Source organism: Sinocyclocheilus grahami, unplaced genomic scaffold (assembly GCF_001515645.1).
Source record: "Sinocyclocheilus grahami isolate Dianchi unplaced genomic scaffold, SAMN03320097.WGS_v1.1 scaffold149.1, whole genome shotgun sequence".
Taxonomy (NCBI): Eukaryota; Metazoa; Chordata; class Actinopteri; order Cypriniformes; family Cyprinidae; genus Sinocyclocheilus; species Sinocyclocheilus grahami.
This window is the reverse complement of record NW_015505328.1, coordinates 385,560-398,941: the sequence shown is the minus strand read 5'-3', so window position 1 is coordinate 398,941 and position 13,382 is coordinate 385,560. Positions and strand designations below refer to the sequence as shown.

Genomic DNA, 13,382 nt, shown 5'->3' with positions numbered 1-13,382 from the left:
TGCTATCTGAGCACCACAGCATATGCTGTTCTCTTGTACCTAGTCTCATGCTGGCTGCCATATTCCTCTGACATCATATAGGTCTCTGGACCCCGTGACATAATCACAGGGAATCTGTAACCTCTTTAACACATAAAAGGTTCTTAAGATGGCAGGAACAAATGACACTGATGGTCTGTCAGTTATTCTGATTAAAGCGACTGGGATTTGCCATAAACCATCAAAGAGAAGGCCACGCTGCCAAAAAAAGGGGGGAAAAAACAGTGGTCCTGGCAATAAATAGGTATTTGAACCTTCTCCAGGGGGTTCCTTTGGAGAAATTGTTTGATTACAATCTTTCAGGCTTTGACACATAGCAGTACGCTTCTTCACCTGGGACGCAGGCTAAGAGGCGATGATAAAGTGCCCTTTTCTCCTATTCCTATTCCTTTACTCTTTCTTTGTAAATGTATATATTTTTGGCCAGACCCCATTTGTATATCCTCATAGACACTGCCATTAATCTCTGCAGTCCTTTGCTTTTAACCCCCCAGAGCTGTTGGGTTGAGAATGGGAATCATTTTATCTGCCATCCTGAAGAAACAAGGGCTTTCTTGTACTAAGAGTGTTTGGATGCTCTCCATGGTGCTGATCTCCTTTTCTACTAGGTTTCCTATTGCCACATCAGTCTAGATTTTGTAAGTCATATTTTGACAGTACAGCATGATATACTCTAGTGTTAGCCAATGCAACATTTATTTGATTACAATGACAGTAAAAACAGAAATAATTTTACAGTTTAAGAAAATGTAAATATATTCAAATGTAACTTATGATGGCAAAACTGAATTCTCAGCAGCAATTACTCCAGTCTTCGGCATCACGTGGTCCTTCAGAACTTATTCAGATTGCTAATTTCTTGATTTGGTGTTTAAGAAACATCTCTTATTATCATCACAGTTTTAAAAAAAATGTTTGTGCTGTTTATCTTTACATTTTCTTCCAGGATTTTTTAAAAGTTTAACAGCATTTATTTAAAATATAAATTTTTAAATTAAAATTTTTAAATTTTGTAATAATGTAAAAGTATTTACTGTAACTTGTGTGTAATTTAATTTAAGCTTTACAATGTTGCTTTAAATCCACTAGCCATTTTAAGGACCTCAACTTAATCTTCATTTTATTTTATTTATTTATATTTTTTAATACAGAAAATGACAAGTAAGCTTTTTTTATTATTATTTCTGGTAATCATCAAATGCTGTTTTTTTAGTATAACTTATACTTAACTAATTACCTTAACTAATATTGTGCATATATAATATATTTTCTTTCTTCAGTATGCTTTGTATAGGAAATGGACTCACTCTTTTGATGTAGCCCTACATTTCTAAAGCAATTGTAATACTATTTGTAGTACGGAAAAAGCTACCACTCAGCTTGCCCAAATGGGATTTTTTTTTTTTTTTTTTTTTTTTACATATTGTTATTGATACCTTTACCATAAAGCTTTGCTAGGAATAAATTCATGTCAAATTTATTTGACATGGAGATTTAAGAAATGCTTTAGTGGCCAACCTAATTGCATACAGAGATTTCCAATTTGGCATGAACCTTCTGAGTGCTGTAAGATGAACTCAACTCAAGCATGCCGGGAGAGGCAGACAGAGGATAATTGAGACGGTTTGCCTGCATTGGAGGCTCGAAATGACATTAGAAGGAGAGGAGGCAGGAGAATCGAGCACAGCTATGGAGAGCGTCAGTGAAAGGAGAGAAAACCTCCTGAGAATGGCTGAGAATTCAAACAGGAAACAACAAAGAAACAAGCAGAGGTTGCCGTTCTAATACACAGGAGATAGTGAAAGGAAGTAGTAGACAGTGATAGCTGGGAAGATACTGAGGGATGAAAAATGTAAGAGGGCTAGCAGGGTGCTGATGTTTCTCTGACAACTAGCCACATTTGGGAAGGCTAAACAGGCACACAAGAAAACATCGAGACCGAGTGAGAGGAATTATGTGATGTAATTATATTTACCTGTTAATTCATTTTAAAACTTACCAAGCAGCAGATGTGATTGATGTATTCTGTAAATAAAACATTACATGATTCACATTGAATTATAAGAATTCTAAACTAACCCTGGCTGATGAAATGAATGTGTACAATTTAAATCCAAAAATATTTTATCACTTTAAAATGTTTTTAACTCGCATTAGTTAAGGGGATTTTTCTGTGAGCTTTTCTGCTGGTTACATTGTTACGCCAGCAGGTCTTTTTTAAGTGAGTCATGCTTCAGGCCAGAGCTTCAGTCATTATCTCGCTAAATGCTTAGCAAGAGGAGCCATGTCAGGTTACCTCACTAACCTTCTCATGTAGTTCTTCTTACCTATAGCCTAAATTCTTTCAAAGCTACTGAAAAATTAACATGCAAGAACCTTTGAACACAGTTGTACATTATTAACATTCATGCTGGTGTACACATCAAGGTCTTCTTACAGGGCTCATACACTGCAATGAAAAATCTCATCCATGGGGTCCATGATCTGACTTGATATTCTTCATTTCCCCTCCCTTAGCCCATGCATCATGACATTACCTCAGTGCTGGGATGTGGGATAGGCACTGAATATTTCATAAAATGTACAGATCATGAACAATGCTTTAGGAATGTATTATGAGTCTTTGAACTGGCCTATAAAATATTATTAACCTACCTGGACTGGATTACTCGTTGCACTCCCAGACAATCACAGCAAGAAGTATTGACGATATTTCCATGAACACTTTTTATTGATATGTTTATGCCACCTTGCAACATACTAGCAACACCGAACAACCAACAGATTTTTTTTTTGTGGTTTCCTGGTCTGAAGAGGTCAAATAGGGCCTGAAGTAGATAAATGGGGTTTCTTGTGCATCTGAAATGGTCTAATATGGTCTGATCTGACAGAAAAAAAACCTTCAAACGTCAAGCTTTTAACACTCTTTTCAAAGACCCGCTGTCTCTGTTTTTGCCCACCTCGGCATGGTAGCTGTCTTTATGACTCTTTTGGGATGCTAATGTTGAATTATGGTCATTTTCTTATTTGAAACCACCATTAGCTATTGCTTTCAAATTTAAAAGGTTGTGGTAATTTGATAAATCGTGGTCATATCAACCCACATTTGCTCAGGGCTAATAAAGACCAAAAGACCACGTTTTCATAATGCAAACAGTGAATCTAGATTAGCATTTATGGCGTTAAGATGAGCAGCATATCAATTTCCATTTGAGCATGGGTCAAATGCAATCTGTGGATGATGATTTCATTTAATCATAAATTATACTCCATCCTCATAATTAGGGAATAGAAAAATGTTTGCTGCTCCGACGCTCTCAGACCAGCAACAATAATTAATAACCCGAGTTAATTAATTACACCTACACAGAGTACAAAAAGCGTCCCTCAATTAGTAAGAGGAGGTAAGCAAGGGCATCCTTGCTGAGGCCTGATCAAAAGGCAGCTGGAGTCCTTTTTGATGAGAATCAAAGGAAATGGCACTGTGCTGAAGATGGGCCGCTGATGGTGGGACCCATTAGTTTGCAGTCTGTCTCCTTTGGCCCACACCTGCAAGCACAGCCCTTCCATACCAGAGCAGGGCCGCGATCAATACACAATCGAGCCGCGGCTGATCTTTAGGTTCCTCTGATGACATTAAAGTAGCAAGGTCAGATTTCCATCAAAGTTTATGAAAGCAGTCGCTGAGTTTATTGCTATACAACTAACTGCATATTGCAGGGAAGGGAGGTGGGGTTGGGGGCGAATAATGAACATATTCATAGTCTACAGTCCCCCCTTTCATCTTTTGTTCGGATTCATTTACAAGAGCAATCTTACCTTTGGTTTCTGTGATCTCACAAGGCAGATGATCAAAGTGTGTAAAGCTTTGGTTTAGCCGTGATGGATTGAAATAGATGAGAGTGGCCTACTGTATGACGCATGTTCTCTATAATCTAACCAAGGTCTTGTGTAGACACAAATGTGTTTTGACATACACCAACAATCAACTGCAATGGGCTTTCATTTCTGTCCGTTATGCCCCTCCCATTCGTAACCTCTGACATGCTGCATTGTCTATGGCTTCGCTCATCAAGCCAGCAACATTGAAGTTGGATAGTTCAAAGAGGTACATTTGCTCTAAATGAGGTCATTTTGAAAGTGTTACGACTCCCAAAGACCGCAGAGATGATCAATTGTCAGGCCGGGCGTCTGAGCGTGTATGTGAATTGGCCTTTTTTCAAAACATTAGGATGTAGGTGATGATATGAACCATCTTTGTCCAAAATACCAATGCTTTACAAAGGCCTTTATGGTTTTGGTCAGAATTTAAGTGACCCCTCCATTTATTTTTTTCCCCAGTTTGCTGTATCATCCGTCTCAATAATAAAGTGTGATTGAAAGTATGGCCCGTAGACCTTTTTTCACGTTTGGCTTTCTCTCCCACCTTTGTTTGCTTAGTATAGATCTACGGCTGTAATTTTTTTTTTATCTTGGGACAAATATGGAGAAAATAGTGTCAGAGGGAAACGCAGCCCATCTCAGCCAAGCAGCTGTGTGAATGCCATGCACGACTTAGAGTCCACATCCAGCTGGAGACAAAGAAATCCATCCCTTCTAGCCATGCAGTCATAATTGTGATAATGAATAGAGAATATCTCCATTATACCTCTTCCAGAATGGAACGGCGAGGCCAACACACTCATTGCTGCTTGCAGGCAGATGGAAATGGGTTTAAGGATCTTATTATTCCTGAGGGATTGTAAGTGGATCGGCGCCTTGCTTCTCTGCCCTGAAAGGAGAATAATTTATAAGCAAGAGAGCGTTGAGGCGAGGTCCCAACACATTGTAATAAAGTTGCCCCTTCGGCACCAGTCTTGGGCTGTATTGAAACCAAATTGGGATGCTAATGTGTTGGGCAGCGGTGGGGCCTCTTAGGTCGTATGCCTCTGGAAAACTTCAAGTTGTATTCTGCTCGTCTTAAGCTGCCGGATGACAGACTCTTCCTCTGGAGGGATGAGATGTTTGTTTTTCCTCACATGGCATTGTCATGTTGAAGTTGAGTCTTCTTGGACCTTGTCGCACAAAGGGCTGGGGGATATCGTCAGGCTCTCTACTGAACCTCCATGTGCTGATGGGAGAAGACAGCAGTTTGTGAAAATTGCTGTCTCAATTTTAGCATGCATGAGTAGTTCTTTAGAGGACACTTGGGTACTTATAAAAAAAATATAAAATCTGTGATATCAGGTTTGCTTTTTTTTTTTTAAATATGATGTAGATGAAAATGGCAGAGGTGGCCTCTGCCATTGTCATCTACATGACATGATTTATTATGACTGGGATCTCTAAGAACAGTTATCTTGTCTTGTTATCATGTATATTTCCATGAATTTGTAATATTGCTTGTATAATTTTTGTACCCTTTTTTTCTTTGAAACAAAAATATGAAAAAGAAGCAGAGTTTTTAAAAAGCTGGAAATGTGTACAGTAGCTTAGAATTGTATAAAAGCACATTAATTCTGTTGATTTTGTGCTATTTGATCTGTACAATTGTTCCCATCTTTTCTATTGACTTTTTAGGCTTTACCCTGTCATGCTAATGAAGCTGTAAAAGTAGTAGCTATAATTTCACACAGAAAATGCCTTTTTATTAATATTAAAATAATGTTGAAAGTTTCACCCAAAAATGAAAATTTACTCTACCTTAAAGTGTCATTTCAAACTTCTCGTAAGAGTTTCTTTTGTGGAACTGAAAGAAGATACTGCAAAATGTCTTGTTATTTTGTTCACCTAATCTAAGTCTGTGGTGACATTTGGACCCCAGAATTCTTCAAAATATATTTTTCTTTTGTTCCACAGAAGACAGAAAGTCTTAAAGGTTTGGAATGACATGAGAGTGAGTAAATTTTGAAAGAATTTTTGAGTGAGTTTTCCCTGTAAACCACAAATACCTTGTTGAAACTACTAGTGAAACAGTGAGTATTTTAACATTTACGGAACACCACCTTTCACTTTTGTCTGTAAGTGGTAGCGACTTATATTGTACCTGAAATATTCCTTTAAAATAGCCACTATCCTAGCTTAATATGCAGAGACAGCCTAAACATTATAAGCACTCCGGCACTAACAAAACATTGTTCTGTTTTGAGAATCCCAACCAGACACCGCAACGGTGGTTCAACCAATGACATATGTTTGGGGCGGGGCATCAGTATTTCTGACCAATAGCAGTGTGTTCAGGAAACCTCTTTCAAACAGTTATTATTTTGCAGTTCCTTTTAGTGACGCTATTGAAAATGACACTTGCCCTTTAACTAAACAAGAACAACAACAAAAAAACTTTAGAAGAAAGGGAACTAGTAGTTGCAGCTTATATTTAATCATCTTAAAATGCCAATACTACTTTATATCCAGTTGCTTATTGGCCAGTTTATTTAGAAACATTGCGCTGAAAGAGAATTAACCACTTCCTGCTAGCGCTTTGCTGTCCACCCACCTAGATACTGGAGATTTTTGCTTTCCCTTTGGGACAAAAAAAAACCATCCGAAAGTACATCCTGCTTTTTTACAAATGCAATCGATAGACCACATATTAGCTGGTACAAAAGATGGAACATTGAGGGCAGGAAATGCCCTGTCACTCTAGAGTCCAAGCTGCAAGGTCCAGCCCCAGCACTACATGTCTAAGGCAGCGGGACGGTGATGAATGGCCAGCCCAAACGGAGGTCTGCTGATAAGAAAGCCAGCCAGTTCTACAGTTTAAAACCCATTCCCCAACCTAACGTTGAGTCTTGAAGCTTAGATATGTGTAGTGAAGTGAATCTTCAAACCAAATGATACTGGCATAGCCTCAATTTGTTTTCAAGCCAAGTGTGTGATTCACATGTGTCTTCTACATTTCAGGGTTTTAATTCTGTGAATTGTTTCCACCCCACCTTACTGTTAATGAAAAATTTATAAAAATCTGTTCTCTAAAGAACTTATGCTTTCAAAGTCACTAAGATTTTCTATGTTGAATCCTCAGAGTGTTTAAGCAGTTCAAGCAAACTTGCAAGACAAAAATGCCAGAGGGACTGTGCACATGAATACCGCTGCCACAAATAATAAATCCTTGCAATGTATAGCTTTGGCGGGATTTCTCGAAATTTGCAAGCCCTGTTTAATTTTACACAACTACGCACTTGCTATTAGAGATGCCCCAAAATATGTCGTTGCTAACATTTTCTATGCTTTGCTTCTTTGGGAAGTTTCTTAATAAAACAGAAGAGAAGGAACTGATACCGGCACTGCTGTGTCTTTGTGAGATCACTAGAAAAGATGAAAGAATACTGTTCCTGGCACTTTCTCATTATAGCCCTTTTGAGTGCTTCTTAGCCATTCAGAACGGGAGAACTTGCTGTTCTTTCTATGAATATGGATTTGTACAGATTGCTTGAATGATACATTCATTTGAATATGTGACCTGGTTTTATCTGAATCGGTCAGAGAGCTCCACGGGAAAACCAGACGGCTCTGTGTTGCTTCCTTAGAGGTGATTTCTAAATGAACCTAACACTGAATCCGACGGTGGCAGCTGCGGTTTTTAAGGGCAGTGGCGATCTTTTACAGAAACTCTTTAAGAGGTCTGAAGAGAGGATCGTGATGGGCCAGTGAAGGGCATTAACAAGCTTAGATGTTATCCCCCTTGTCACTCTGTAGCTCACACTGCTCCAGAGAGGAGATCTCAGACCCCTGGAGAAGGCCAGACTCTCCCTGGGGCGTGTCTGTGTCACACTGACTTATCAGCGAGATTACTGGAAGATTTGTAACCTTTGCTAAATCATACTGGAATTCAGTCTGATGGCTTAGGCTTTATGCAAATATGAAGCAGGGGAGACAGTTTGCACTACTGTTTTAATAAAAATAATTGTTTAAAATGTGAATAGGATGGTCAAAAGAAGTAACTGTGATACGTTTGTGCCACTGGGGACGGTGCGGTTGTGTGTGGACAGAGGTATTTTGTTGTGTGGTGGCTGGGGCCATTTTTCCCTGTCATGGCTGTTTGTTTCATCGCTCCAGTAGGCAGTACTTGTTTGGACCATTTATTTTTGCCACTCATGCTCATTCTGTTTGGACGGGTGAATCGCTGATCCATACCATTACTCTGTACTCTGGCTCCTTCATTCTTATGTTGTCTTTAATATCTGGGTCTATTGTTTACTTCAAATGTTGACTATATATATATATATATATATATATATATATTAGATATGAATGTATTATTGGCATGTTTTGTAAAGCTCAGTCACTATATACATAATAATAATAATTCATATCATAAATAATATTGAAAATAAAAATTATTATTATTATTATTATTATTATTATTGTGTATTAACTCTTTCCCCACCAGCATTTTTTTTTTTAAAGTTGCCAGCCACCGCCAGCGATTTTGATGATTTTCACTAAAATTTTATGGCCTCCAGTATATTTTGCTGTATGAATATTTGAATATGCAATACACCAAAATAAAGATCAGAGCCTCTACTTTTAAACAAAACAAAAAAAAATCAGTTTTATTCTAGCTTAAAGCATTATTTTTTTTATCAACACTTGAATATAGATAGGTTTCATAAAAAATGCATAATTTTGAGCAAAAAGGTGAGAAAATCAAATTTTTATCAAAAATCTACATCTGAATAATATTCAGTACGATTATCAAAGCATAAATCCAGTAAATCGCTTCCATCGATACCTCCAAAGCTTGCACAGACATATACCACTTCCTGGATCAACATTTTACTCTCTAACATTATGCAGTTTTTATTTATATGCTGTCTATTGCTGATGATCGCATTATTTTTCAAATGCATCTGTCTACATAAGAGATCTCTCGTTTCTCCGTCCTGTTCACGTGTGTTTTTGTTCGGGAGGTTTTGTACTTGTTCAGAAGATGCGTAATAGCGCCCCCGAGTGTATAACAGTGAAAACACAAAAAGCCGTAAAAACTCGTCTTTGGCGAGGAAGCGTTTTCTTGTAAAAGACTAGATAACTCGTCAATGGCGGGGAAAGAGTTACGAAGAATAGTGTATTATACATGGTTATTATACAATTTGTGTGGAATTTATTATTAGAAGTAGTAGTATAAATTATTATACACTAACAAAATTTTTTTTTTTTAATTATACTATTTGCATTGAATGTATTAATCTGTTTATAAATAGTACATTTATGTTCGTTTCAAATGTATATGTTGAAATTAACATTAACCTAGATAAATAAATGCTGTAAAAATAGTTTATTGTAATTTCATGATTTGTAATGCATTAACTAATTTAACCTTGTAAGACTGTATGTGAACTTTTTTTTGCAAGACTGATGACGTGATCCCAATATGGCATGCACATTAGGAAATGAGGATGCACTGGAATGCTTTTTAAAAATATTCTGTACAGGCTTCTCATGTTTGATGACCAGTACAGAGACACTCACTTAAAATGACAAAGCATGGCATGGACAGTTGGCTGGTTTTTGTTGTCTTTTCCGCTGATGTACCGGATCTCTCATTTTCGTTTCATTGATATTCCCGATGGCCTCAATGACAAACGCGAGTGATCCATCACCACTCTAAATGGCAAAATTGACAGCCCTCAAGGGCTTTGAATGCCTGTTCTGCTGACACAAGATTATCACATTTATCCTTTTTTATTTAATCCTTCCCAATGTGATGCTTTTTCACATCCAACATAGTGTTGGTGGTTGGATGCTTGTTCCCGACACTTTCATTTCCTAAATGCGAATCGGGCATCAGCAGGTTATAATCGACACAATTAACATGCAGAAAGATGTTCTCATATTTTTTTGCTTCTTATTATGCAATTTACACTCCAACAACCACCCTTAAAATCTTTAAATTATCCCGCCATAACATACTGAGATCAGGGGCCACTGTTTTGACAAGGGAGAGGCATGTTCGGTTGATGTCCGTCATTTAATTCAACCCGTTTCACTCGCTCTGAGATAGAAGTAATTAGGGATATTAAATAAGGGGAGTTGCCAAGTGAATAAGTAAGGACGTGGATATGACTTTGTTCTGCTGCATGTCTTTTTCCAGGAGTCCAGCGCATCGAAATCATAATGTTGCTCATTATTAGAGAAAACTAGAGGTCTAATGTGTTCATTTAAATATGTTTTGGCGCTTTGTGTTATTTATGTCGGTCATTAAGAAACCCTAGCCGCACTGTGGATTATATTTTATATGTTCAAAACTCCAGAGATCATTACGAGCAAGACTTTTAGCTAGAAATCCATAATTTGCTGAGCATTTGTGATTACTTAATAAATAATTACAAAAGTACTAAACAAAACAAACACCTCTGGGAAAACAGCTAAGTGGCATATTACGGCGTAAAATATTGTACAATGGAACAGTCTTTTGTAAAATATTATTATGAGTATTTGTTCAAGTAAACAGGATTAGAAAGTGGTTGTTGTGACTAAAGGATGGCATCTTAACATAGTTCTTGGGCAAATGTTTCTTTATGCTTTTGTATTTTTATGTGGTATTTGCGTCAGAGCCTTTTTCATAAGTCATTTTGTTTTCCTTTGTGTGGTTAATGTTCTTGTTGTATTGTTTGCCGTAATGAAGTAATTAATCTTGCTCGATAGATCCTCTGTTTGTTACTTTTCTTGGCCTAATCAATAGTCATTCATAAAATCAGCAGGAAAAAAATGCCATTATATATTTTACTCTGTGGTCAGTACACTCTGGTTTTCTTTTGCAATGCTTTGTGGGTCTTCAGAAATAAAGACACAATAAGAAGTCTAGTTTAAGGTCTATAAACAACCTCTAGAAGCCTCTAGACAACTCTTAGAGTTGTCTGTCTAAACCTTCTAAAAGTCAACAGTGAATTCATGGCTTCCCACTAGCAAGATGTCTGACGCCAAGCCGTGTACCAGCGCAATCAATGTACCTCTCTCTTTATTTCCCAAACTAGTCCCTGGGCCACATTAATTTCTGAGTGCTACCGCTGTGCCCTTGGTTTGGATCCAACCAGAACATAAAGCATGAATTGGTGATAAACAACAAATAATTCAGATAAAATGTTGTGCTTTTGCTCCCGTAGCCCTTGGCTTGTCAGTGTGGCATGGTAATAGTGCCAAGAGTAATTTTGTTTACTATGAATTACAAGGAAAAACTTGTTTACATTCTTGAATGTATGGTGGATAACTGGTCTGACTCAACACTGACAAATGAATTGCCAAAATACATCTATGATAAAATAAAATAAAATGTTTGCACTACTGTTCAAATGTTTGGGGTCACTAAGTTTATTTATTTATTTAAAAAAAAAAGAAATTAATACATTTATTCAGCAAAGATGTATTAAATTAATCAAAAGTGACGAAGTTTTTATAATGGATTTCTATTTTTTTTTTTATTCGATTTCAAATATATGTTGTTCTTTATATACAGGTGCATCTCAATAAATATATATATATATATATATATATATATATATATATATACAATTTTACAAATACAATATTACTATTTGTACTGGATTTTTTTTAAATAACTGCAGCGTTGGTGGGTATAATAGACGTCTTTTAAAATGTTTGGATGGTAATATATAAATAACATATGCTAAAAGTGCTATTTTCCTTTTTAGAATTGCAGAGCAGTTCTTGTGGGAACCCTGGTGTCCCGCCTAAAGGCATCCTGTATGGGACGCGCTTTAATGTAGGCGACAAGATCCGCTACAGCTGTGTAACCGGCTACGTGCTGGACGGCCATCCTCAGCTCACCTGTGTAACCAATGCAGGCAATGCTGCCGTATGGGACTTCCCAGTGCCCATCTGTAGAGGTAAGCAAGCAGCCAACTATCTCTACGTGTGACGTGCATGACCAATACACTGCAAGCGTGTGCGTGTTTGTGCGTTTCCCTGCATGAGACTTTGATGTTGTTCTGTGATATTTTTGTCCTTGCGGATGCTTGTGCGTATATGCGTGCATGTATGGGTGAGTGGCTATAGTGGGATATAAGTATTAGGTTATTTTGATTAGAAATGGCGCAACAGATTGAGCCTTTCATTTTGAGGCCTCTTGAACATTCGAACCACATCACATCTTTGCTCTTGTCAGCTCTTACATTTCCATGTTTATTTTCTGTCCTATTTCAATCTTCAATTCTTTCATTTAAAGCACCATAAAGGTACTTTTGCATTTATTTGACTCTTTCAATCAGTTTTTGATTCCCTTTCATAATTCAGCTCACTTTACTTGCCCACACTGTTGTTTTTCCCCTGAAAAGATGAGTCGGGACTCTGTGTTTTTTGCGAAGGTATCAAGATTTATTGTCCTATGTTCAGACCAATTATAATGTGCATTAGCCATGACCATTCTCAAATAAGAATCTCTCCATAGACAGCATGCGCCAGTTTCTGCTCCAGCGTTTTTAATAGAAAGAGGGAAATGACAGCGTTTGGATCATGCTTGCTTTGGTTGGACACAAATTGCAAAGCCAACTGTGCTTGAATAGAAAATAGCCTGAGGTACTAAAATGTGGAGCCTCAACCTGGCCCAGAATGCAGTGGGGTATGGAGGAGCAGACCACTGTGTTTGCTGCACTTATCATCTGGCACTTTCTTAAGGGAACAACTTTAAGCTTTTATGTCTTATATGTGTGGATGTGTTTTGATTATTTAATATTTTGTTAACTATGGAATTGCATACAGTACTGCAGCATAGATCTGATTTTCATTCCAAATTAAGTACGTTTTATAATGCATGTTGGGTTTTGTGTCTCTGTTAGTGCAGTTAGTCATTGAATATTCATAAAAACATCACAGAACATTCTTAATTTTCTACTCGTAAGTTAACTTGACAAAAAGTGAATCTTTGTGTTAGATGGTATCTGCCCTTTACCCCTTTTATGAGCAAAGTAGATGGGAGAATTTTACATAAAAGCAGCTCTGAAATTATTTTTTGCCCGGCAATTTACAATTACCATTAATTTTAGATTAAGGGAGGGGAAATGCATTTTAAACCTTAAGGCAGGGGACCTTTAGAAATACTTCCACAAATGTCAATGTTATGCTAAAATTCTGTAATGTATGCATCTCTGAATGCAGAAGTGGAGATATAAAAAGCTCTCAAGAATATTTGTGGCCCACTTGCACTTTACATTTTCACTTCTAATTGCATTATGGATACTCTGGGTTATTTATTTATTTATTTACTTTTTTGTGAACCTAAGTATTATTTTTATTATTATTTATCTAAACAATATTATATTTAAATGCTTATATATATATATATATATATATATATATATATATATATATAAAAAAAAATATAAAAAAAAAATATATTTTTATTATAT

At 36.9% G+C, this 13,382-nt stretch overlaps 1 protein-coding gene across 1 annotated transcript in view; it reads left to right on the top strand.

The window, feature by feature from the left end:
- The window catches only part of csmd3b (CUB and Sushi multiple domains 3b), a 441,168-nt gene that overhangs the window by 129,883 nt on the left and 297,903 nt on the right, over window positions 1-13,382 (top strand). The window contains exon 4 of the mRNA XM_016281251.1: window positions 11,670-11,864. Within this exon, the coding sequence (XP_016136737.1) occupies window positions 11,670-11,864 (195 nt within the window). The remainder of the gene's footprint in view (window positions 1-11,669; window positions 11,865-13,382) is intronic.